Genomic DNA, 26,332 nt, shown 5'->3' on the forward strand with positions numbered 1-26,332 from the left:
CTTGAACATTTTTCTTTTGATTTTTCTCCCCACTTTTACACAGCTGGGAACACAGGTGTTTTCACCTTGATTGGCATAAGAATTCCAATTGCTTACAAAGTATATTGAATTACCGAATCATTCAATTACTCCTTATTATTATGAAAATTACAGCATCAGTGCCAGTTAAGGCATTTGGATGAAACAATCTGCAACTGATATTTCTCTCATGTTAGGACACGAGATGCATCTCACTATGCTGGACCCAGGACATGACTCACTGTGTATTTTAACACTTTGACAAAGAATCAGAGACTTCATCCTTATTGTACTATTTATGCAATCCAGCTTCTCTATTTTCCCTCCCAGGCCCAAGAAGAACCCAAACCAAAGACAGTAAGGCACTAAAACCAAGATCTCAAAGCAGGTGAGGCACTTGGACACATAAGGCTTGCTTCCATTGACGTAAACTGTAAAAATCCTCTGAAAAACCTGGAAGGAAAATCAAAGTTTGTACCTTGTCGCATATGCAGTTCCCTTGGTAGAGGGCTTCCTCTGTAAAATAAGAATTCAATCTTAAATTCTTAAGAGGCATAATCATTACTAAAGGATAGGAATCACTAAAGAAAAATGTCAGTTTTAGAAGATAGCCACTAGATGGAGCAATTTAATATTAAGATTTCTTTTAAGCATTCTTTCACCTTTCCCATTACTGATTTATTTTTTCCTTTTTATGCTAAGGATACTTAGAAATACTGTGTCCTTGCATATTATGCAAGTAAAAGGAAAGCTGCATATGAAAAAACACTAATGTTTCTGTATTTTGCCTGTATTGAAGCAAAGACTGGAAACAGTGTAAGGTAAACTGCAATTCTAAACTACTTCTGTTAAACTGTTCATTTAATCAATCCTCCAATCCACACTCCCTAATCTTCAGAAACATTAAGCATTAAGAAATAGTAAGCAGGTTGTCAGAATACTGTGCTCTCTATTCACCAGACACCAGAACTTGATGCCAGCAGAGATTATTCTACCCTACCCTGAACCTTAGCCTAACTATTTTATATATTTAGAATTCTTTTATATTTTAGTATCAAACTGAAACTTAAGAATATTTTGTACTGACACAAAATGAAAGAGACTTGACCTCATTAGTCTGAGTCCCAATTTACATCAGTTGTATCTAAGATGGCTGTAGAACTACAGCGCCTTCTGTCAGTGTAAGACCAAAAATTAAACCTATGTCTTCTTATATTTCTAATGTTCATTTCAAGCAACAACTTACAGTTGTTACTATCCAAAATACCATATGATAATATCTATCTGTACCTTGTGAAGCTGACAGGTGTGTTTAAAAACAAAACAATGGTGTTGTTGCTGAATGCAGCTCTGAGGCACCAAAAGAGTAAATCCTCAATGATTACATGGGTCTTACAATCCTTCTTAAATACTGGATTTGCTGGGAAAAGGGGAAGCAATACAGCGTTAAGGACAGCCTGCAAACAGCAATCCCCAACTGGCCTCTGTTTCACCTTTTTCTTTTAAAAGACTTCTGTTATACCATACTTATGAAATATTCATATTTCTGATTGATAAGTATGATAATCTAAGCATCATGAAAACAAGTTATACTGTCTGCTGCATCTAAAGTCTGCAAACATCATAATACAGTATATATTTTAATATCCTTCAAATTATAGCACTTTTCTGATATTAAATCAGTCTTTACCTGCATAGCAGGTGCAAATAGCAACTGGATTTACTGTTGTGTTTAGGCCCATGGTGGAAATCCATGCTTTTAATGTCTAGATGTGGTGCTTTTAACAACTGTTACTGTTATCATGATTAATGATAAACAAAACCCAAACATTTGGCTGTTTATACAACTATTAAGGTAATTCTCTCTTACAGAATTCAGACATGGTTCTAAAGATTCTAAAGATGTATCGTTGATATATCCCCTTCATCATTATCATGACCACATTTAGCAGAAGTTCAATTAATCTAAATTCTCTTATCTCAATCAAATAATCATTAAGGACATTGCAGTTCAGTGGCTTACTAGGTGGACCTCAGAATGAAGAGAAAGCATATAGGACAGGAGGGTGAACCTTATTATTTTGTTTTGAGATCATTACACTTCATTTTTATGCCGTGTTCCACCACTGCACTACTTCTGGGGGGAAGAGGGGTGTATGCAGACAGGAGAAGCAAGCAAAGCACAAGCTGAGAATGAGAGCATGCTGCATTAGCTGGAGACATTTCTGGCACTTGTGTAAAAGCTGCCTTCATTAAAGCTAACATGTTAGTACTGCAGCAAGCGAAGACATAAATGAACATAAAGAACATCCACATTATCACTTTTCAAATATCAAACCAGTATACTTCAGACCTCTCCTCCATTAACTCGCCCTCAGCAATTGCCTCTGGCTGACTGCTCCTTGACAGAAAACAGATCAAGGATCCAAAATGGTTTTCCACACGTTTTTCAGTGGCTTCTAGCCTCATTTTTCTCATAAAGAACAAACAAGTTCACTAACTGCAAACTACCTGCTAGACAAATCAACTTGAAAGTGGTTTAGATTTCATTACGTGATGATAATAAACAACTCAAAGCCAGGGCCAGACTGACAGTGTGGGATTTCAGTGAATCCAGTTCAAGCAACTTAACCCAAACTGATTCAGCTCAGTCCTTGAGACCTTCAGTGTCCACCCTAGAACATAAAACTCATGACATTAAGTCCTTACAAGAAAACACTTTACACTTTAAAAAATCACTGGCATATATGTATCTAGGCAAATTAAGAGAAGCACAAGAATTTAATTAATCTCTCAGATGCCTGATCACTTCACTTTCCAGTCAGAAGAATCATTCAACAAGTAACTTTGCAAATAGGCTTCAGAACAGAAATCTCACCTAAGCCTTTCTACGTGGTGGTTTTTTTCAGAAAACATGAAAACGCCAGCAGATTCATTCACACGAGAGAAAACACCTTTGAAGAACCTGAAACATGTGGAAATTACAGCTAGTTTAAAAAGTATATCCCAAATGTGATAGGTGTGATTAACTTCCCTGCTCATGTTATGACCACGCCTCTCCAGGGATGGGGCAGAAAGAAGAAAGAAAAAGAAGGGAAAAAAGAAGAAAAAAAAAAGGAGTGAGAAAGAGAGATACTAGTCTTACTTCCCCTTATGCTTAACTAACACTTAATTAATGGGAACACACTGTAACAAGCCATCTCTGAACCACAGGGTTCAGAAGCAGCAGAACATAAATAAAAGGAATGTAAAGTTGCACTAAATTACATGACAGCAAGTTTGCCACAGCCTAAAAATAAAAAAAAAATCTAAGGTGAGGGAAATAAGACATGGAAGAGTGAGGGGGAAGTACTAACATATTTGGTATCAGAACTTTTTTGAATCTTTTTCTCTATGTTGTTTGATGCAATCGTCATTTTCTCAGAAAGTTTTTAAGCTCTCTTCTCTCCTGGGGATGTCAGTCCCAGCAGAGCAAGAGGAATGCAATTAGAGCTAGCAACAAACCTGCCAGGTAACTCTTGTTGTTCTAAGTGTTCATTAGATGAAGATAGATCTGCCCTTTTAATTCAGAGACATTGCCTACTAAGTACAAGTTAATAACTACTTAGGACTTCAATCCCTGACAGAGTTACATATGCAGGCTACTGCCTCTGAGAAGAGATAGAGACATGGAGAAAAAAAACAGCCACAAAGTTAATCATCACCAGAAATCATTACCAGCTAAGACTGAGTGTCTGATGAAGTCTGTTTCAGGACTATTCGACATGTTTATGCATCCACAAACATATTAGAGCTAAGAAAACACTGGTGTATAGATGCTGTTATCACCAGACACATCATACAAAGGACTTACTTCCTGGTTTTGTCACTCATTGCTGCAGATTTCAAAACAGCAAGTTAAAATTAGTTGAGGATGACCAGAAGTTCAGAAGTCACACACATGAACTTCCACAACACAAGGTGAAACAAGTCTGTCAATAGCATGATGCAGAGGAGAATGAACACAAACTTCTGACTTCTGTATACCCTGCTTTGAGCTGCTAGCAAATCTGCAGTCTAATATTTCTGGAAGCAACAGACTGCCTATAGGCAGGTCAAACCCCATTTCAAGCATGCAAGAGACATCCCTGCAGCAGCCTTTCATGCACAGATCTCTTTTGCAAAGACTTCACTGGATAAGCCATGTCTGACTCATCCTTTGCAATACATTTCCCTTTCCTCCAAACGCAGACTGGGATTTCAGCTGAAGTTGAAAAACTCTTTGTTTTATATTTGAAAAGCCTTTTGGAGGGACTTTATTTTCCTAGAATCATAGGAAGTTGCATGCCTTAGTGCTGCACAAGAGAGTCCTTCAATTATCTCCTGAGCCTGAATTTTCTAATGTTTACTCATAGCAACTTTAGGTCACAGCCAGCCACCTACATTTCTTCAGGAAATCAGCTTTCTTCATAACAGGATGACATATATGTCATCTTGCCTTGTCTTTGTAACAAAGATATTTTCCCCTAGTCACCATTTGAAGTAATGTGCTTGCCATTTACAGAAATAAAGCAATGAGACCAGGAACTACCCAGAGGTACCTTGCTTGGACTGATGTCTTGCCCACATTGTTGGAAAAGAAGGTCTTGATGTTACCAGTGCTGCACCAGGCCCTATTTGCCTCAGTGGATTCAACAAAAGCACAAGAGTCCATATGGGCAGTTCATTTGCAAAAACAGCATCAAGTATAATAAGCTGGGTCCTACAATCAAGATGAATTAGAATCACTGGGACTTAGCATAGGTGTAGAGATCGATAACGTTGATCCATTTGTGGGCTCATAGCCTTCATATAAAGACATAATGCATTTTGTTACTACTTCAAATAACCCAAGTTGATTTCCTCTAGAGAAATGAGGTCTGATCTTAACAGCTGGTTTTGCACAGGTAGGGCTTTCCTCTCAAGCTACCACTGACGTTAACCAGCATAAGGTGACTTTTCCTCATAAGAAAAGGATGGAAAAGAAACACAGGAGGCCATAATGAACAGGAATTAACCTCCTTCCCCTGGAGCACTCTTTTCTCACTGACTGCAAGTCTTCCCAGGGTCCAGAATTAATAAAACAGATAGTAAGATAAAGTTTGTTGCGCTCCACACCTCATAACATCTGCCTACACTTAGCCCTGGGTAATAGTATGTAAACATAGAAGACAAAATTTAAGTAGAAAGCACGCAGCAATTGCTAGGAGGTTATGATTACATCACAGTAATCCACACAGAGGTTGTAAGATTAGTTGTGTAATTAAAAGAGTAATAAAGGAATAGTTTAAGTATACGTGAAATCTGCACGCACCACAAGAGCTAAATAAACTTACATAGTCATTTTAGTTTTCTGTTTATGACGTGCCATAAACTCATCACTGCTACTGGTACATCAGTAAGAGCCTCAGAGAGTTCTCATGCTGTCAGGAGCCTTTTCTTACACAGAATTCCCTTTGAGAAATCTGAGTGAAAGGCAGGTAATTAACTCCTTAGTAGTGCTATGAAAGAAGTGAGTTTTCAGAAAAAGGAAAATTATCCACACTTTTGATTTTTTTCGGGTTTTTTTTATTTTTTTCCTTTGTGGCATTTTCTTTAATAAACAGCACCAAGTTGTTGGTCAAAGAAAGATTTTTATAAAATTTATTTTTCTTTATTTCAAGTTATAACCTGACCTAGACATATTTATTCCTAAATCTATTGGAAGATGTAGTATTGGAAGCTTTATAAAACAAAGATTCCTCCCATTCCCACAATTATTTGCAAAGCAAAACAGGAAGATGGAAAGTACTATTCGTCATTAATATACTATTTGTTCAACACTGTTGGGCTGAAGTAAACAAATAAAGATGTATACATTCTCCACCCCATTTTTCTGTGCCTCAGAGTTCCAGAATTTCATAAGGTTTTTAAAGGATCCAACTTAGAGGGTCAACTATGCAAGAGTAACATTACTTTCTCTAGAAGTCAGGGACAATTAACGGTTACATTATTGAAAATCTGTTGGGTGGTGGTAGTGGTTTGTGTTGGGTTGGTTTTTTTTAACTAATGTTGGGGCTTCATTTCTTTTATATAGTTAGCTGTCTTTATTCCTAAGTGAAAGAACTTACATTATATCCCAAAGTAGACTTGAAGTGTGAATTTTGGCATTCCTGCTTTATGAGACAAGGATTTCCTTTAACAGGTATCAATATTACTTGCAAAATCAAATAACCTTTATCCCACCCCATTAACAAGGTCACTAATTCTTAGAGCTTGTTCTGTGCTTAAAAAGGCAGTGAGCTGGCCTAGTATTGCTCTGCCCCACTCATCTATTAGGAATACACATAGAATCATATCCAATCTTTTCTTTCCAAGAGTTTCATTTTGCCCATACCTAGGCACATCTTTACACTGTTGTCCCTCTATGACCTAAATCACTAATTTAAACAAGCAAGATTAAGCAGAAGTCTAAGTAAGAAATTATATTTTTTCCTGGTAGAATTTTGCCAGTAGTAAGTATAACAATATAATTAACATCTATCTGGTGCTCTTCACATGTCAATCCTCATTTCTATATGCATCATTAAGTGAAAGTAAACTCTTTCCTAGGTGATATATTGGACTAGTTAGAACTATTGTAAAAAAACCCTTTGATTTTGCTTACCTGAATCCTGAACATTTACCTAGGGAGTTCTGTACTGTGCTTAAAGGTTCACAGGGTGTTTTTAGTACCAGGAACACTGACAGTCTCAGCTATTCACTTTTCCAGGTCTTTGTGACAAAGACTTTAATAAGTCAACCTGAAGAAAAGAAACAAAGGCCTTAGCCAGTAGTACTGACATCCATTTCATGCAGTTTGCTTTTCTAGCTTGCTAATTGACTGCAGGGATGAGCTAACAGAATAATGGCTGAAGAAAATGCATTCAGATATTTTAAGCCACAGGCTGAACTCAGGATTCCACATAACGCTAAATTCTCGGACTTACGTACTTAACTGCCTTCTATTTTGGGACTCATTCGGAATGTTCCCTCCTGCTCACTAATTCACTGTCACAGCACTTAAATGCAGAGCCACAGTGCTGCATTTGTGCTTTCCAGACTCTAAAGAAAGAATTATTAAGTATCAGAGCTTTAGCTAAGCTAATATGGTTTTACCAAACCAGTTTCTCTTCAGATTCCAGTGACACTACACTTCCATCAAAGAATCTAGGACTGTGTCCTTCCAAGCTGTGTAAATAACATTTGGAATACAAAAAAAGATTACAGGCCTTGTCTTGACAGGGGTAATAATATGCTCTAGGCTATACTCAATAGGCAGGCTAGGTTAAGCATGAAGCAAAGCCAGCTGCCTGTTTCAGAGAGACTCTCAAAGCTTCATTAACTCTGTGGACACCCACTCTTGTATCTATGCATTTTCTCTGGGGCACAATCTGTGTTTCCCTCTGACCACATCTTGTAAACTAGACATGCAAGCACATTGCTTCTTCTCCTCTGCAACTGCACTAGGCAAGGAGATGAGCTGTAGCAATGGACCACATACATGTGTATGGAGTCACTAAGGCACAGGAAACCAGTCATTTCTGATCACTTCTTTATATCCTTCAACATCTGCTCACAAAACCAGTTCAAATGAAGTTTAAACATTTGGAATCCTTCTGTCATGGTCAAAATGAGAAATTACTGTACAAAAGTCGTTCTTTCCCCATCCTGTTTGTACACACAGTGCCCAAAACCACACTGTGTGCCACAAGCCATTTCATGGCTGTTGACATGGGACCACTAAAATAACACCATTCATGGTACTGACACCGAAGCTGTGCTAGCACAGATTTCACTGGATAAGAGCCTGTCTAAAATAGCGACTTTTACACAATTAGCAAGTAAAGTTTTCCTCTGAGCCTGTAATTGCCTGGCCACGTAGCACAGAAATTAAGCCACTGGCTTCATGTGGACTAAGTCCAGACATAAATTTGCGTATGTGAAAGATTATGAACTGTATTAAAGAGCTACTTACACAGAAGTCAGTGAAACTGTAATTTCAGTAAAAATGTACATTGATACTGCAGAATTATCTTAATATTTCTTTTATGTGAAACCAACTGTGTGCATACGTTCATAAACTTCTTTTCTACTGCATGATAGCACCTCAGACTGTCAGGTTTGTTTGGTGCTCAACAGTGGAAGTATAAGCACAGTTAAAACGTTTCAAATTTGCTAGGAGTAGTAGTGATAATTTAATGTTGATTTCTGCCATTCCTATTTCCTCAAAAAAAATGAAACAAAACAACCCAACCCTCCAAAGTTTACCTTGCATTACTAATGCAAACAGACTACTATTTGTCTGTAGCCATATAGAGATGAAGTAGCATATACAGAAAAAATGTTGATGATGCTTGCATGAAGTTGAATCTAACGAAAATGCCTCAGCTTATGAATTTGACATGAACTGCATAAAATTAAAAAAACCCAACCAAACAGCTATAACTGCTTCCACAGAGCATTTTATAATAATAAAAATAAATAATAAATAATGCATCATTTTGCATAATTGCAATTAGCTGAACGTAGCATCCAAAATTAGGGTGGAATGAGAATGCATGTGGCTATAGAGTCGACAATAGAAAGCACACGTTTATGGACAAGTGAAGAAAACCACCAACCCTCGACACAGGCAGGAAGCTGAAAAGAATCGGTCTTGTCACATGGTGCCACGAGGAAAGGGAACCCATTTCCTCCCAGACACTCTAGCCGATTTTGAAGCTCTGAGAAGCTTATTACTCTGCAGATTAACTGAACAGTGCCAACCCCCCAAAAATGCTCACCAAGCATCCCAAGTAAAAATGTTTAGCCCTTTAAACTGTTAAAAACAGCATTTACAGCCCCCACTCACCACAACCTCCTGGGCCACAGCTCCAGGTCCCCAGGGCGGCAGGTGGCTGCTTGAGACAAGCGTGAACTCTCCTTCCTGAGCTACCTGCCTTCGCTACCCAACAAACTGAGGGCTTCACCTCTCTCCCGGGCCCGGGAGAGCCGAGCCCCAGCACCCCCCACCACAAGGAACGTGCCACACGCCCCCCAAACCCTGCCACCACAGGAGGAAACGAAGGATTCCCAGAGATGGAGCCTAAACGATGGGGAAGCGCCACCAGCGGAGTGTGCAGGGAGAGAGGTGGGGACGCGACCGTGTAGCTGAGGGTAATGAGGGGCTGAGGGCAGTGAGGGGCCGAAGGTAATGCGGGGGCTGAGGGCAGTGAGGGGCCGAAGGTAATGAGGGGCCGAGGGCAGTGAGGGGCCGAAGGTAATGAGGGGCCGAGGGCAGTGAGGGGCCGAAGGTAATGAGGGGGCTGAGGGCAGTGAGGGGCCGAAGGTAATGAGGGGGCTGAGGGCAGTGAGGGGCCGAAGGTAATGAGGGGGCTGAGGGCAGTGAGGGGCCGAAGGTAATGAGGGGCTGAGGGGAGTGAGGGGCTGAGGGGCCTCGCGCCCGCCGTCCCGCGCGCGGCGCCTCGCGCCGCTCCGCCCGCGTGGGGGCGGTGGGGCCGGGGGCGCGCGCCGCTCTCCGCGTCCGAGGGAGCCCGCTCTTGCTCCCCGCACAGTCACGTGCTCCGGGAGCCGCAAAGCAGCGACGCCTTTGCGACAGGGTGACAGCCAAATGGTGCGACATCGGCGGCGGCCGCAGGCGCAGCAGCCGCGGCGGCCCGAGCGCTGCCAGGGCCGAGCGCCGCGCCCGGGCGGGGAGCGCAGCGCGGGCACCGCGCGGCGGGGAACGCACCGCGCCGCTCCGCGCCGCTCCGAGCGCACCGCGCCGCCCCGCGGGGAGCGCGCCGCTCCGCACCGCGCCGCGGGGAACGCGCCGCACCGCGCCCCACAGCCCACCGCGACCCCCATGAGAGTAGAGGGGTCAGCGGCGGCCCCCCCGCGCACCCCCGCCCGCCTGCCTGAGCACGGAGCGCTCCCCCCGCCCCCGATGCGCCCTTAGTCCCGGCCCCGGACCCGCCTCCCTCGCTCCCCTCCCCGCCGGCGGCGGCGGCAGCGGCAGCAGCGCCCAGGTGCGGACTTCAAACCCCGGCGAAATGGCGTCCAACGCGGCCGAGAGGGAGATCCTCTTCACCGAGCTGCAGGTAAGCGGCGAGGGGCGCCGCCCCAGCCCTACTGCCCTCCTTTCCTGGCGCGGAGGACGGAGGAGCCGCCGCGCCCCGCCGCCCCCTGCCCGCCGCTCGGCGCGGGACGCCCACCGCAGCCCAGCCCGGGCCGGGGGACCGGCGGAAGCCCGTGCCCACCCCAGGCCTCTTCCCGCTGCTCTCCCCCGGGAGCGGAGGCGCCGCCGCCCGGTCACGGCCCCACCCCGCCGCCGGCCGCGACCCGCTTTTGTCTCCGCTCGGCTCCCTCCTTCCCCCGCCGAGCGGCCGCGTCCCTCCGGCGGGGCCTGCCCGGGCCGCGCCCCCGGCCGCGGCCCCGCCGCCCCGGGAGCTCCCTCCGCCCGCCCCGAGGCTGCCCGCGCCGGAGCCGCTACGGGGCCGCAGCTCTCGCTCCTCGCCCGCGTCCCGGGCACGGCGCTGGTCCGGGCCCGGCCCGGAGGGCTCCCGGTAGCCACCCCACGCCCGCGTCAGGGTCAGGCAGAGAGCCTCTCTTTCCTCTGGACATGGCACCGCGCAGGAGCCGGAGCAGCTTCCTTCTTGTAGGCCTTGAGCGCCGAGCTTGGGAAGAAGAGAAAATGGTGCGATCAACGTCATTTGTCACACGGCGAGGGTTCTTGTCACTACAAAAAAAACAATCCCGAAAGACCCTCAACACTGTTAAAGGTTGAAAGCTCAAGGCTTAGAGGTTTCCCCCGCTGTAATTTGACCGGTTTTGGTTGGCTGTGCAACTGTTACTTCTCTGCTTGTCAGCTGCAAGGTTAGATGCAATTCCGGAGCTTCACTTTTGTGCTCTTATCTTATGTCAGCACAACCTGCTACCTCTTTTCTTTTCTTTTTTAAATATGCATCACTAAATCCATGCAAGTTATGTTTACCGAGGCAAAGATTGTGTCTCTTAATTTATTAGTTGGACAATGAACCAAAGTAAGAAGTCCATAAATGGAAAGTATTGAATTTAATAGTCAAATAAAAATTAGAAAGGCATCTCTTAAAAAAAAAGTAATTTTATTTCCTTAATGCTGTTAAGTTCTCCTGTAATTCTGAATGTTGGAGGTATGCTCACTTGAATAGCAAAGGAAGAGAAGGTATAACAGATGTGGGAGTGTACTTAATATTGTAGCACATGAGATGGCTGAAGGCTAAGAATCCATCTAAAATTCTCAGCTTTATTCAGTGGCTCATAAGTGCCTAGGAAGAATCAGTATGTTAATACAAACTTGATACGATGATATATAAGCTGGTAAACCTGTTTGAAGTGGAGGGCTGTGTGAATAACTATTGCAGTGTTTCAAGTAAGCTAAATGGAGGCAACATTTCTGTACAAGTACCCAGAGCAGGGTTCCGACGACTTTAAAAAGAAATGAGTGGAGACTTTTATTTGGGGGATCAGAAAGGCTAGTTTTGGTTTTGTTTTGTTACATTTTTCCTTGCAAAATGAGACTGACAGTGGTACTAATTAAAAAAAAAAAACAGAAAAACCCCACAAAACAAAAAGTGCACCAAACAACCAAAAAACTAGGATGGATTAGATTCTTTGGTTGCACTGTTCTCTTCCACTATTTGTGGTAACTTCTGTATCAATACGTTTTCTTGCATAACACAGAAAGGTTAAGTTAACATGGGAATGCCAGTGGGGTTTAAGCTTTGTGAACTGCTAACTCCTAGGTATTTTTAAAATAAACTTTAATATCAGAAAGAACCACTGTAAAGATGGTGTTTTGTTTGCCATGCCATATGTTAGCAGTGAAATACAAAGGCATCAAAGTAGTTCTGCTTGGGAATACCTAAAATTGCTTGTCATATACCTCTACATAAAAGTTTCTTTAGTGGTATGGTCTGAAAGTAAAGGGAACTACAGTGAGCTGTGAGGCTACGCCATTTCACTCGTGTTTCTTCAGGAGGGAAGTTCCTCAATCCTAAGAGCTCTAACTTAAAAAGTGCTTATATGTGAAATGGACTTTTGCTTGCATATTGCAATCCGGCACAGAAAGATGAGGAAGTTGTGGAATTCATGGCTACAGTAAAAGTTTAAAGGGTCAAGTACATGGGCTGATCTAGATCATGGGTGATGTGTGGTTTAGATGTTTTATTAATAGATGTGAAAACTTACTGTAAACAAGCTAACCCAGTGTAAATGCCAGGCTTGTTCCTGACATGGGCTCTAAAGTATCACTGAGTGATCAGTGTAACCCATTGCTTTGTGCTGTGGTGTGTGCTGTGAGCACCTGGTTGTGACAGCCCTGGATACTCAGCGTGCAGTAAGAGAACTGCTCGGTGGGGTGAGGATGATGGAAGTGGATCACTAGCTACAAACCAATTGAACGCTCCTGACAGAAAGATTGGCAGACTGTCACGACTACTGACTAACAGGATGTGAAGTGGATTCTGAGAAAATATGAAAAACAAAAGAGCAAAATAACCAGTTGCTAATAGGAAAGTGGTAAAACATAGATGTGGTATGTGTACTTGTTTCAAAGGCTTAATTAAATGGGCCTTAAACAGACTCTAGATCTCACTTCTCACAATGAAAGTTCTGTGCTTTAAATAAGTGATGCCATATCAGATAGAGCAATTTCTTATGAACTTCTGGTAGCAAATATCCACTTGGTATTTCTGTCCTGCTTTTTCTACAAAATATTGTATCCATCCTTCTATATTTTATTTTACTTTAAACATTTTTCAGACTGATAGTGGGATGTGGAAAGTATATCTTGCTACTTAGCAAGTTTTAAACTAAGTTTGTTCAAAGTGAAAAATGCAACCCATATTTCTCAGCAGTTAGCAAATGCAAAGTACAAGGTAAACTTGGCAATAAGCAAATCCTCTTTTTAGTTTGTTCTGTTAGCTTCACCAGCAAAATTGCCTGATTACTAAAGATTGGAAGATTACATAAAGCCAGATTACCCCTTTTTTGCCTCCTTTTATCTCCAGTACAGGTTCTTTAGTAGGAGGAGGAATGAGCTTGGGTAAGAACCAGTATTGCTGATGTTGCCTTCTCTTCCAAAATTCTGCTGTCCTTCTCTGGGCTTGCATCCCTTAGAACTTTGTACACCAGGTAAACTAGCCTCTCCAGTGCTCCTTCTCAGGATAATTGCACAGTCTTTAACTCTTTGCTTCCTGATGAAAGTGGTAACTCTGTTTTTTCAAAGAAATTAATCTCTAACATACACTGCTGTAGTTTGTTAAATAAGGCATCCACAAAATAATTTTTTTTATGTTTTTTGTGTAAAAAAAAAAAGGTTGGTTTGGTTTTTTTTCAAATCATTATTAAAAGAACTTTTTTTTGTGACGTGTATATGCTTTCTTGGCAGTGATGGTAGATGTCAGCATAGTAAATTGGTATGGCTGGGTTAACAGAAGTTACTGCTAAGAGTAGTTAAATGAAACCATTGTGTATGCACAGTGATTACACTTGAGTACTTCTAGGTGTTCACTACCACTTCTTTTCTAGACAGTAAATCGTCTAAACTTGGGGGTTTTATTGTTAATGTTACAGGATTTATTTTCCAAAATTTTTTGCTTCATTCAAAGTTGTGTTTTGCAAAGCAATACTTGTTTAATATCAGGGAAAAAAGAGTACATTACTTGGGTTTGTTTGCTTAAATGAAATTGTTTGGTCAAGATAGAGAACTTGGGCTATGGTCTGAAGTGAATAAGCTTGTAACAAACTCTCCATTACTTCAAATGGAAATGCTAAAGGCTCTACCTGGAATTAATTTTTCAAATTCAACTGTCAGACATATTTGTAATATTACAGAACATTGTGAAAAATGTCTTTATACTTGTCAGCATAAAGGGATTTTTTTACTGGATGTTTTAATACCCTGGTCACCTAATTTCCTAAGATGCTGTACTTAGGGATTGTAAAGCATAAATTTCCTGACAAAATCACATTTGAAGGCCACGGCCACGGTATATTTTTTTGAATAGCGATGAACAGTACCACAACTGAAATATTTGTAAGTTGTGATTATATGATGGCACATCCAGTATTGTTTTTGGTTTGTTTTATTTTCCCATTTCATATCTAGGGCAAGAATATTTGTCACATTAATGTGACTGGACAATGCTTAGTATTTTGTTGGTGTGCATAATACAAATTGGAGAGTTGAGTCTGAGGTTATACAACTATGTTTTTTATATAAATGTGTATAAAATTGGGCACTTCAACTTGTTAAACTACTGGCTCTGGGGCTCTGAAAAACTGTATTTCATTCCTGGCTTTACTGCTCTCAGCTAGGTGACATTGAGCAGATAACTTTGCTTACTCATGTCTCAGTTTCCTCATCTTCAGAATAGAGGTAACGATGCCTGCTTTTTTTGGAGTTAGAAAGTACTGGGTATTTATTATTAGCTGTGGTCAAGTGCCTAAGGACACTGTAAAAAGGTACAAGTAACCTAATTAATCTGTTTTGAAGCGACATTGTAATTGGGCTGAACACTCAGCAGTAAGACTGCCTTCAAATAATATTCAGCTAGGGCAAATTAGCTTTAAATAATTTTGAATGACTCTTGTTTCTTCAGGAGGAAAGAATGTCACATTCAGTTGAAAATATCCTGAACTAGTCAATTGCAGTTTAGAAATGAAAATGGGTGTACAACTGCTTGTGACTTCTTAGGTCCCTACAAATGCTTTCACAATTGGTGGATTTAGAGAAGTACTTCGGTGTTTTTTTCCATTTGCGGATGTATATTACTCTTTAAACAGTCCTCTGTTCAAATCTTGTATTAGCAAAACATGCATCCTGTTCTCAGTGGAACATAAGAGTCCTTAAAATACATTTTGGTAGGGGCATGGGTGGAGCTTTTGGTTTTGTTTGGTTTTTTTTCCATTTTTTGAATTCTGTTAGTCTTCCTGTTAACACAGGAGCTTGTATATGATGTAGACTTTTATACATTTGACTGAATTTTCTTTATCAGAGCAGCTGTCTTTTTATGACCCAGATCTGTTACTTTTCAAGATAAATTATTAATGATGGCTAGTAGAAAAGTATTTAGTTATACTATATGTAATAGCACTTCTAGAACAGTTTTATACATTGTGAAGGTCATTTGTTACAGTGAAACCTAAAATCTGCAGTAGAAGAACTAGATAAATATGTCCTTTACATTGGGAAACAGTGGTTTGAGGATTTCACGTTGGGATTAAGAATTTCTTCATCAGTGCCTCAGTGCTGAATTAGAGACTAAGACCTCTTCACAGATTCAGAGTAACAGAGTCTTATATGTATTGTAAGGGGCACGGCTCAGGTTTTTTTTCTTTTTTTTTTTTTTTTTTTTTTTTTTTTTTTTTTTTTTTCTTTTTTTTCTTTTTTTTCTTTTTTTTCTTTTCGTAGAAATCACTTGTACAGTTGGTACAAATTGGTTGATGGTAGGCTTTTTGTTTATTTTTTCACTGTATGGGTCCAGTAGGTGAATGGGTTCAGAACAGACTGAGCTGAAGCATCTCTCATGAGACTGCACTGTAGCAAGGGCAAAGTATTTGTGTGGTACTTTGAAGCTTTAATTATTAATGCTTGGTCTGCAGTTCTGGTGTAAGCAAAAGACCATCTTTGCTAGTGTTTGGTGTGCGTGGGGGAGGTTCTTTTTAAAGAAATGAGATTTATGTAGGAGAGTTGGATCCATGGCTTCTGTTACTTTGAGATGATTGAGAAGTACTGCGTCAAAACAGAAACTAATAGTGCCAGTAGCTAACGAAATGCTTTAGACCTGTCCTTACAAGTAACAGTAGATCTGATATGTTTGTTTATTTGAACTGCAGCAATACAGTTATGTCACAGTGACACAAATCAACACCAATTCTGTTACTGCCATTTTACAGCTGCTGGTTACTCACTGTTTGACATCTCACCAGTGAATTGATCGACTTGCTTGCAGTCTGGGAGTACATCCTTTGGAGCAAAGTACTCCTCTGAATTTGTTCATGATTTTGTGGGATGATTTTCCAAACTGTCAGGAATTCTGTGACTTTATGTCAAACTAAGGAAGTTTTGTGGCGTCCGTCAGGTTTGCCGGTGCAGATTCTGGTGGCTGGTGAGGATGAGGTAGCTGAGGGTTCTGTGGTGAGGAGACACTCACATGAACAGCACAGAGTGCGCGTTTGCAGGCTTATGTTGAGCTGAATGGGCCAGCTTTGCTGGGAGTCTGCTGCTGTTCTGCTCTGGTTAATAGAAGGGGCTGAAATGAAGCTCTTTGGGGCAGTGAATTCAGCTTCAGGAGTAGGGTGAGCTGGAAGGGTTCATGTGAGCAGTTACTATGGCTCAGATGTGGGACCACCAGCTGGGTAGTGGTGAGCTGATTGTTTTTTAAGAGCAGGCCACGCCTTACATTTTTCTTGATGTTAGGTGTAGATAAAGTTTCCTATACTTTGTATCAACATTATGCCCACTATGGTTGTGCTTCCTGTTTACTGCTGCTGTGGTGTAGAGAGCACTTCTGGAGTGGATGCACAGAGGTGGCAAGACTGTGCTCAGTAGTGGAGTTTGTTGCTTCCACTGGGCAGCCAGGAAAAAATAGGAATATTAGTAGAAATGTATTTTCCCAGGTATTTCGAAGTATATCTATACTAAAGCTTTGTTATTTTACTGTAGATACATAGCTAGCTATCAGGTAGGTACCAAATAAGAAATGATGACTGGATAAGGCTGGGCTATGAAAGTTTAATATCTGCAGCATTTCCCTGTTCCTTTTTTGTGCCATATGTGGCAAGACCCAGGGACAGTATGCTCTGGCCCAGCATCCAAGTCAGGGTTAGTAAAAGCCTGAATGTGGACGTGACTAAATTAGCTCACTTTTTCTACCTCCAATTCCTGTGTATTCCTTTAAGCTTTGTTTTCTTCACTGGAGATGTATTGGTTTTTAAATGACTGAGAGTTTCTGACTTCTCTAAATAAGTGCAGATTGGAGAGCTTGAAGCCTCTAATATCTGGTTCCTGTCTGTGGTGTTATGTACGGGAGTCTGGTGTTGAAGCAAACTGTTTTTCCTCTTGAGGTTTTTCTGACATTTGTTACCTTGCAACATGGTAGTAGGGTTCAGAGATTTTAAGTTTCCATTAAACACAAGAACACAGCCTGAAAATGAAAGCAGAATCAGTTCCGTTTGTATTGAGAAGAATCAGGGAGACAGCTTTCATTCAACTTTCCACATTTGTTACTAGGATGTAACAAAATGCAGATCTATAGCCAGGAAAAGGCATTCTAATTAACTAAGTCTGCAATACCAAGGTACTAAAAGATTGTACTGAAGTTCTGTGGTAAATCTCAGGAATATTGTGGGGCTCTGTTTGTTACTGTGATGAAACACTTCCAAGCAGATCAGGTCAGAAAGGAGAACTTTTCTTGTGGGTAAATACAACAGTAATAGTTTTCTGAGCCCTAAATCCAGAGAATATTGCTCAATTCTTGGAATGTGGGCGCTGATGCACCTTGTGGTTGTTTGGGTTTTTTTTAGCTCTTAATACTCAAAAGTACTTGAACATCACTACCATATACGTTTTCTCTAATGAAATTTTAAAAGTAAATACATGTAAATGAACTTCATAAATGCATATGCAATATCCTATGTACTCATATTTGTTAGAGTATTGAAATAAATAGGTTATTAAAATTAATAAGAAGTAATAATAAGTTTGTTACTTACCTGAAATAGTGCTCGTAAATAATTGCAGTATGTAGGTGTTCTGAAATTATTCTTCTATTCAGCTGCATGTATGTATATCTTTTTTTATATATAAACTTCATATAACTTTTGAGGAGAAAGAGAGAGTTGATGTATAAAACATCAGAAAAAATTTCCTTTTTTTTAACATTTCAAAATCCCAAACACAAACTGTCTAATTAACCAGGTAATAGTGATATGGTTTAGTATATCACTAGTGCCATAGTTGCCCTGTGAACTTAGGAACTTTAATGTATGTATTTTTGAAAACTGTCAAAAGTATATTCTGTTTGGTTTTCTTTGTTGCAATAAGATGTAAGGCAGCTCTGTGATGTAAATTTAGGATGGAAAAGTTCAAGTTGGTTCATTGATGATGTCATGCTAGAACTGGAAGCTTTGCCCATACAGACTTGAGTCTGTTGCTCAAAGAAGGTGTCAGACTTTGTCAGCTGGTACCACTGCTGAAAGTGAGCGTGTGCCATATTGTGTTGCTTTACTTTTTTTTTTTTTTTTTTTTTTTTTTTTTGCACAGGCAGCTATATGGTGAACAGATTTTGTTGTTTTGTTTTGTTGGGTTTTGTCACCCCTAGGTTAGTTTGCAGCCAGAGCAGGTTCATAATTGCAGTTCACTGTGTGGCTGTGTAAAGGTTTGTACTGGCATATATCAGTGGATGGTCTGGGCAGGAACAAACTGTTAGGGGAGGTCAGGACTGCTGGTTCTATAGGATGCTTCTTTTTTTTGCCTGCAGTGGTGGTTGATGCAGTAAAATGTTTATCAGATTACAGATTTGCAGCTGAGGACTGTGAGGAGTCCGATTCTGCTGCAGGTGAATATGCAGGTAATGAACAGTCCAAGCACTTGTCTGTGGCAATTCTTTTCTAGCTTTACCTTCCTCAAGCAGGAAGTCTCACAATATGCATGTGGCAGTGAAAACCTGTTTGTCTGAAAAAGCATGAAAGATAGAGTTGGTTTGGACATCATGCATGGATGGAAGATGTAGTTACATTTAGTTTGATGTTGAAGGCTGAGAACAGTGGTAGGGTTTCGTAGCAGTACCTGAGGTTGGTGTAGGGATATAACCCCAAGTTTATTAGCTCACTTTCAGAAGTGGTGAACATTTTCTGTTAAACCTTTTATGCACTCAGTGCAAGAAGTAGTTTTGAAAAATCTGGAGTCTTTTTGTTATTTCTCTAACTGAAATGGAAGAAAAAGTGAATGTACAATTGAAATGGATCGGATTGAATGTTGGAGTAAAGGCAAAGTACTGTGCAAGTAATACCATGAAGTACTGTCCATAAAGATAATGAAGAGGCTGAGGTATTACATCCAGCTTGGTATGAATACATTTATTAGTTAATGAGTAGCTTGATAACTGTGAGACATTTGAATATTCAGTCGGGGAAAGAACCCCATACAATGATGAGTTAAATGTTTGCGATAAGAAAATATCTGAATGGAGCATCAATTAAAGCACCACTTAGAGGACTGCACTACTGTGTACAAGATTGATGCTGTGTTTCAGAGGTCTAGCCAAATTTGGGGGAGAAAAGGCCTAAAAATCTGGTGCAGAAGAAGTTTGAGGTAACCAAGTGATTAAATGTTTTCAGTGTTCTTGTGTTGAATAAATTTTAAAATTATCACTTCTTTCTCATTCTCCTTGTACTTGCAAACCCTGAATGTATTCTATTTGTGCTGTTGAGGTGAAAGATTATGTTTAAAATAAACAAGGAGATTTTTTTGGTGATTCCAGGTGTTCCAAAGCTCTCTTGGTAACAACAGGCTTATTTCTGTAACGTAGGCTAGGAACTTTATGCCAGTCCTTATTAAAATGGAAAAAACTTGCTTAGTTCTGTTTTTCTACCTTTCTTATTTCTCTTCTGCAGAAAGAGGAACATAACCCCTTCCTTTTTTTATAGATTTTAGGACTTGCCCTATTTATAGCACTGAGTTTACTAGGTATGAGATTGAAGTTTCTTTTTCATCAGTGTGATACATGTTATCACTTGGATTTTTAAGTAACATAAGCCCAAAAGCATCCAAAGCTATTGCTGAGAATTCAGAAGTAATGCAAATTGACTGTGTGGCCTGTTGCTTTTTTGCAAGCACAATATGTAAAACCATCCATTGCTTTTCAACTTTATATGTTTATTTATATGGGAAGACACTGTAAAACAATTAGGTGGAATGTGTTTTAAGGGGATATTTCCTTTACAGATAGATCTGCATATGACATGACAAGATTCTTTTTTTCCTCATACTCAAATTGTGGAAGCTAAAATTACAAGATAAATGATGACTAAGAAGTGTCAGCTTTTCTGACAAGTATTATTAACCTCTGAAGTTGTAAAGGTGTGTGCTGCCTGCAGCCTGTCCAGAGCATGTAGGGAATTACATGGGCATAATCAGAGGGGAGACCCAATACAGTAAACCAGATTCTAGCAAATGATTACAGAAGACAAAGTTTCAAAGACTTTTATTGAAAAATACAAAAACAAGCATACAGATCTACAGAACATTTTAAAATCAGCAAGGCCTTTTTGTAGACATATTCTAAACTTAGTGACAGCAGTAGAAAAGTAAGAACTGTACTGTAAATCGTACATGCCTGACTACTCATGTAGCATTCTTGAACTGCTGCCCATTTGGGACTCGGCAATCTCCTTTAATGGAAGCATGTTTTCTTCAATATTTGAGTTTGTTTGTTGCTTATTTATAAGCTCATATGAAGCTGTTGTTTTAGGCTGAGAATGCCTGGATATCAACAGTTATGATTTGCAAATTATAATATCCATAACTAGGGGTCCTCAGAAAGATTACTTAAATTTTGTTATTGAAACTTAACTCATTATTTAGGGAGTTTTCCTCAAGTTGCTACAATTTATGTCTTTGGTTTCTCCTCTTCTGAAAAAATGGGAACATGACATTTTGAAAACTAAAACAGAGAGTGCTTCGACATTAGAACAACATCATTTCTTTCAGAGAGTTTTTTAATTGTGCTCTACTTCTTTATTTGTGCAAGTTAGTGTGAATCAAACTAAGTGTTTTTCTGTTGGATGAAAAAATCTAGTTTTAACTATTCATTTTTATTAAGCTGGTTCAAATATGATTCCTCAGTATATAAGCAAGCCACTGCGCAAGGGAACATCTCGATTTGACTTTTTTCCTTTTCATTTTGTATGTGAATTTTTCAAATAAAATATTAATCTATGGCAAAGTATGTGGCATTTATCAGCAGTTAATTTTTGTTTTGGGGGCAAACTCTTTTCTTGAATTCCACCTTTGCTTGTAACATGCTACATAATGCAGAAATAATTTACAGTTGTAAATTTAATTGCTTTAGAAATTGGTCTTTGTTTGTTTTAGGATTCCATACAAGAGAGCGAGTGAATATATTCTCTTGTTTTAAATTAATTCTAACAGACTTTTAAAAAAATCCTTAGAAATTGCTTAAGTGCAGGAGGAAAAGGAATCATCGATGGCCTGCTGTAGAGGGGTGTCCAGTATCATCATATATTTTTCAGGTTAGCAGCCAGCACTATTTTGAGGTGTTCCTTTTTGATGGGAGTAACTTACTGATGGGAGTGACACTGTCAGGGCAGCAGTTTCTGTGCATGTGGGAATTGATTTCTTGAACTCCAGTGGCATTCTTGAACTGGATGACCTTGAGTATGAAAGAAAAGCAAGGGAGATCCAAGTTCTGCTAATGGTCTTCCATTTTTGCAATTTTTTTTTCTTCCTACAGTAGACTATACTATTTTATGAGCTCAAAAGTAGCATTTCCTTTTTTCAGCATTTGCCTCCCTTCCCATCTGTTGCATCTACTCTAATTAATTCACTGTCAATTTAAGTTTTATACAGTACTTGAAGTAAACAGTTTTTTAAAACTTAACTACAAGCATCCATATTCTGAATTGATTCACATACATTTTCTGAACTATGGAGCTGAACTATTTAGTTCTTCATATCTATCTGGCATGTAGTTTTTTCCTGCAAATTCTTCCACTAGTTTTGGTCTTGCACTTTACTGACAATGTACATTGAAAATATCATATGTTTCTAATTGCTTCTATTCATTTTTCCACTGTTATAAAATAATCTGTCTACTGTCCTGACATATATGTTTCTTTATTGCAATGAATATGCTTAGTATGTAGTGAAGTACAACTGCTGGGAATTCCTGCAAACCTGAGATACAAAGGCAGTGAGGATTTTAGTGGCGTATACTGGGAATGAACAGAGCTGCCTCTTCCTCACTCAGGGTTAGCTGGCTGTGGTTCTGGCATCTTCAGAAAATGAGGAGGACCTGTGCCTAGGCAGAAGCATTGGCTGTACCCCAGAATGTTCATTAAAATGCTGGTTCATTGTGTCCTGGCTGGGTAAAACAGTGCGAAGGGCATGAAAAAGAAACCACTAATGCTCAGAGAGGTCAGAGATGTTTAGAGTTGAGAGGATGGTAGCCTGAGCTAAATATAGTATCTTAGCTTAATTTGGAAAATGGTGTAGACAGATTGGGACTGTACTTTATTTTTGTAGTTTAATTTCTTTTTTTATTTTAGAGACTGATTTTTATTTTTCTCCTGTGACTCTTGACATCTTTAATACAATACTTGGGAGAGCATCAAAAAACACACCCCACCCACTCATAATCAGCCCCTTCCAAGTGCAGTTAGGAAACAGCCACAACCATGTAACACTTAAATTTCAGAATATGCAAGTCTCTTTCATCAAGTAGGAGTCATCTTCCTGCTGGTATTTTTCAGGCAGAAGATAATTTGTGTATTTTTGCCTCCTAAAGATGACATGCTTTAGATTAGACAGGTCATTATAGAGGAATACATTGTAGATACTCTGGGGAATGCAGCAGGTTAAACTTCAACCATAAATAGCTTCTGACTGCAGTACTTTCTTTCCTTAGCTTAAGGCACTTCTTCATGAAGGTTTTGCTCAATGTCATATCTAAAGTATCTTTTGGTAGTTCTTAGTTATTAATAAAGCAGAATATTCTACTTTTGCATAACATATTTTTCATGGTACGGTACCTGAAGTACTAGTAGTACTTTTCTAGTAGTAACTGGAGGTTTTTCTCAGGCTGCTAACTGAAATACTCCTGAACGGAAATGGAAAACTTTTAGTCTTGAAGAAAAACGCCTCAAAAGTTAGGAGCATACCAAAATCAGATTCACATTGGCAACAAGTATTTCTAGGATGTTTTTTGAAATTGTGGATATGAAAACTGCTGTTTATATGTGCCCTGTAAAATAGGGTGAGGCTTTTAGTATTAAAAAATTGATTGATTTGGGATAAACAGGGTCCATACCACATTCAAGGTTCCCTTCACAGGGTTGCTGCTGGAGAACACATAGAATGCATGTGTAACCTTACCCACTCTGAAAAAGGAAGGGTATTGAGATCACCAAGTATGTCTCGTTGTGGGTTTTCTGAATACTCAGCAGTATAGAAAGCAACAGCATTCCCCTAATTTAATGCAGTTGTAAGGTGAGACCTTTGTGCTATTATTATGTATACATGGTTTTATAGGATATCCTTTAAGATTTAGTTTTGTATGTATGTCTATACATCATGCATTGAAAAACTGTTGGTTTGTTCTGCTTTATTTCTGTTATGTTTCAGGTCTCATTGGTGCATTGATAATTTTGAAACCGATGTTTCCCATTTTCTATTTAACTGGTACTGAACTGTGCTGGTAACAAGTGCTAGATGGAGGATAGTACTATGCAAGTATGTGTGCAAAACAGGAAATAGCTTACTTGGGAGATGGTGCTGAGACTGAACATAAAGAGTAAAATTTGTTTAATATACATTAAGAAATCCTTTGCTAAAATCCTAGGCTTTTATTCTACGCTTTCCACTGCAAACTTAATATGTAAGTCATATGTTCATTTTAGGTCATAAAAAAGTAGATTTACTTAGAGTACTGTCTTGCAGGGAGTGGGGAATCAGTGTTCCTAAAAACTAAGAAAATGTAGAAAGGTTTTAAAACCAAAGCTTTAGGCAGGTTTGTATTTAGAAATGTATTAAGAATTTTTTGTAATCCATGTAGTAAGTGAAATCACCTGCCCCTTTTTCATTGCTGTTGCATATAAAGCAGTTAAGTCAGGCAATGTTCTTTTGGCTTCTGTTGTAGGTTAAGACAGGATTCTATTTCTTCATAACTCTATAATGTCTAGGGAATTCTTAAATAGAAAATGGACATTAAGAGCCAGTGAGAATCTTTCTACCATACTTTAAGGCTCAGAGAAAGAAGGATTGCAAAAATACTATTCAAGTGTATCACAATGTGCATCAGTAATGCTCTGAAGAAGTCTCAGAAAAATGGGACATGAAGTAATGCTTCTATAAATAACCCTGTGTTCATACGTAAACTTTTACTGGAAGAGCATGGAATGAGATGCCTGCATCTCTACAAGTGGAATTTTGGGTGTGGCAGTACCAATAGGGAGAAGTGATCTTTTCTACTGATCACCTGTAAAAGGTGAGGAAGGGATTTAAGGAGACTTTCCTATCCTTCTTTTACTGCAGGAGCAGGATTTCCAGCTGGTTGGAGTGTAGGCTGTGAACTTGAGTAATTTCAGATGTAACAACCCAAGCTACTATGAAGGAGCTCTCAATGCTAGAGTATGAAGACACAGATCCTTGGTGTAAATACATACACCCCTTTCCTGGAATAACAGATCCAGTTACCAAGCTGGGAAACCCATAAGCTCTGGTGAAGCCACTGTTGCACACAGTCCTAGAAAGCAAACAAATCTGGTTCCTTCACCAGGATCTAGTATTTAACCACTTGGCCTCTTGCCTTACAAAACAGATGTTAGTATTATCTCTGATATGTATTGCTGCGTTTATAATGTACAAAATAGTTGGCTGCTAAAGATGATGGCTTAATTTGCGTGGAATGTACACTCTCAACTCTTCCATTCGTTTTGAAATGGCTAAAAATAGCTCCTGTAAAACATAGTAAAGTGGACTAACATATCAGTTGTCTGTGCTGAAAGTTCAAATTGCCAGAAACAAATAAATTTGAGAGGTTTTCTTTTCAATTGCTAACTATCCATCTCAGAAATGGAGATTTTCATACAGGGACCCCTTTATTGTACTTTTCAGACTAAAGAAATTCAGTGTATTGGTCTTTAACAATGTCCTGATACTTAAATGTATTGTTGAGAAATTCCTGTTCTGAGGATTTTTTTTGCATCATTTCAATGTTTGAGATTTTTAACCTGCACTGAAAGAACAGAGAAGTTCCAATTGCAATGACTTGTTTCTGTAGCAAGGTATTTTAGCATTCTTCTCTTGCAGTTTAGTTAAAGTGTGTTACACTGAAGTACCACCATTTAACAAATGCAGTAATAGCTGATACTGGGATTTGTGGATGAACAGGATGTTGCATTACCCAAGATAGATAAATAACACCTTTTTAGTAGTTAATTCATTTTTATCATAATATGAGAAAAATACCTTACCACTGGGACTGAACCTGATTTTCATTAAGCATTAATAAATTAGGGTTTGGATTCCTTGAGGTTTTATTTTTGTCTTTCTGCATAGTAATTAAAACTTCTTCACAAGCAGAAATTTACCCACATACCCACACATGTTTATCTTAATGTTAACATTACAGCTGTTGAAAACGTATGGTTGCAATGGTAACTTCTTTTTAAAGCAAGTATATTTTTGGATGCATGCCCACCAAATTATCACCTTTGTACAGTGTGCATTGAGTTTGAGGAGGAGTTATCAAAGTCATAAGACGTGATTGTGACTCATGTCTGTTGACTTGACCCTTTTACCTTTGAAAATCTCTTCTACCAAATTAAGTAGCACGTCCTGTAGTTTGGATAATGTAGTGACATTATTTTTTCAAACATCTTGAGCTACATGTATAATATTACTTTGCTCTGAATGTTAGCCAAAACCAGGTAAATGTTTTATATGAAAAAAATGCAATAAACATATTTATATTGGAGTGACATAAAGCAAAATTACTAACTTTCAGTAGCAGCAGCAGTTCTTGGCTTTAGGTGTTTGCTTTAACATGCAGTTTAACAGATATCTCAGTGGTTCTGGTGGCAGCAGTATGGGGAAGGGGGAGAGCATTTCTCCCTGGTGGACAGATCAGTTTCTGTATTACTCGTACACAGAGGCAAATTTGCCACACAACATGTGCATGACCTTACCTTTATCTGAAATTGTCCTGTTTCCTGAGTAACTTAGGTTAGACTTGAAGCACTTCACAGCGTTGGAACAGCTGCTTGCACCAAACTTGAGCTTAATGTAACTACAGAGAAGTCACTCAGGTCAAACTGAGGCAAGTCTTGTGATATGAATTTCTCTCAAGCCCCGTTCCTGGTTTCAGTTTCCGGCAGTAATTCAAAATGAAAGTATGAATTTCTGAAAGAAATGGGATACCATGGATACCCCTATGTAGGGTTTGGCAAGTTTATTAAAATACACCGTATTTTTAAAGTACATGCTTTATATATTCAAGAAATAACTTTAGGC

At 39.6% G+C, this 26,332-nt stretch overlaps 2 protein-coding genes across 7 annotated transcripts in view; one reads left to right on the top strand and one right to left on the bottom strand.

The window, feature by feature from the left end:
* LOC134555647 (uncharacterized) overlaps positions 1 to 9,903 on the bottom strand; it is a 77,872-nt gene extending 67,969 nt beyond the window's left edge. For 2 of the 6 annotated variants that reach the window (XM_063407457.1, XM_063407456.1), the window contains exon 1: positions 6,683 to 9,903. In XM_063407457.1, coding sequence (XP_063263527.1) covers positions 8,989 to 9,903 — 915 coding nt within the window. In that variant the 3' untranslated portion in view covers positions 6,683 to 8,988. Of the gene's footprint in view, positions 1 to 1,230 lie in introns of those variants that run through there. The other 4 variants (XM_063407453.1, XM_063407454.1, XM_063407455.1 and 1 more) reach the window with 3 other exon arrangements.
* Positions 9,904 to 10,003: 100 nt separating this feature from the next.
* The window catches only part of PKN2 (protein kinase N2), a 53,785-nt gene continuing 37,456 nt past the window's right edge, over positions 10,004 to 26,332 (top strand). Inside the window, exon 1 of the mRNA XM_063407450.1 lies at positions 10,004 to 10,136. Coding sequence (XP_063263520.1) covers positions 10,089 to 10,136 — 48 coding nt within the window. The 5' untranslated portion in view covers positions 10,004 to 10,088. The remainder of the gene's footprint in view (positions 10,137 to 26,332) is intronic.

This window comes from Prinia subflava, chromosome 10 (genome assembly GCF_021018805.1).
Source record: "Prinia subflava isolate CZ2003 ecotype Zambia chromosome 10, Cam_Psub_1.2, whole genome shotgun sequence".
NCBI lineage: Eukaryota > Metazoa > Chordata > Aves > Passeriformes > Cisticolidae > Prinia > Prinia subflava.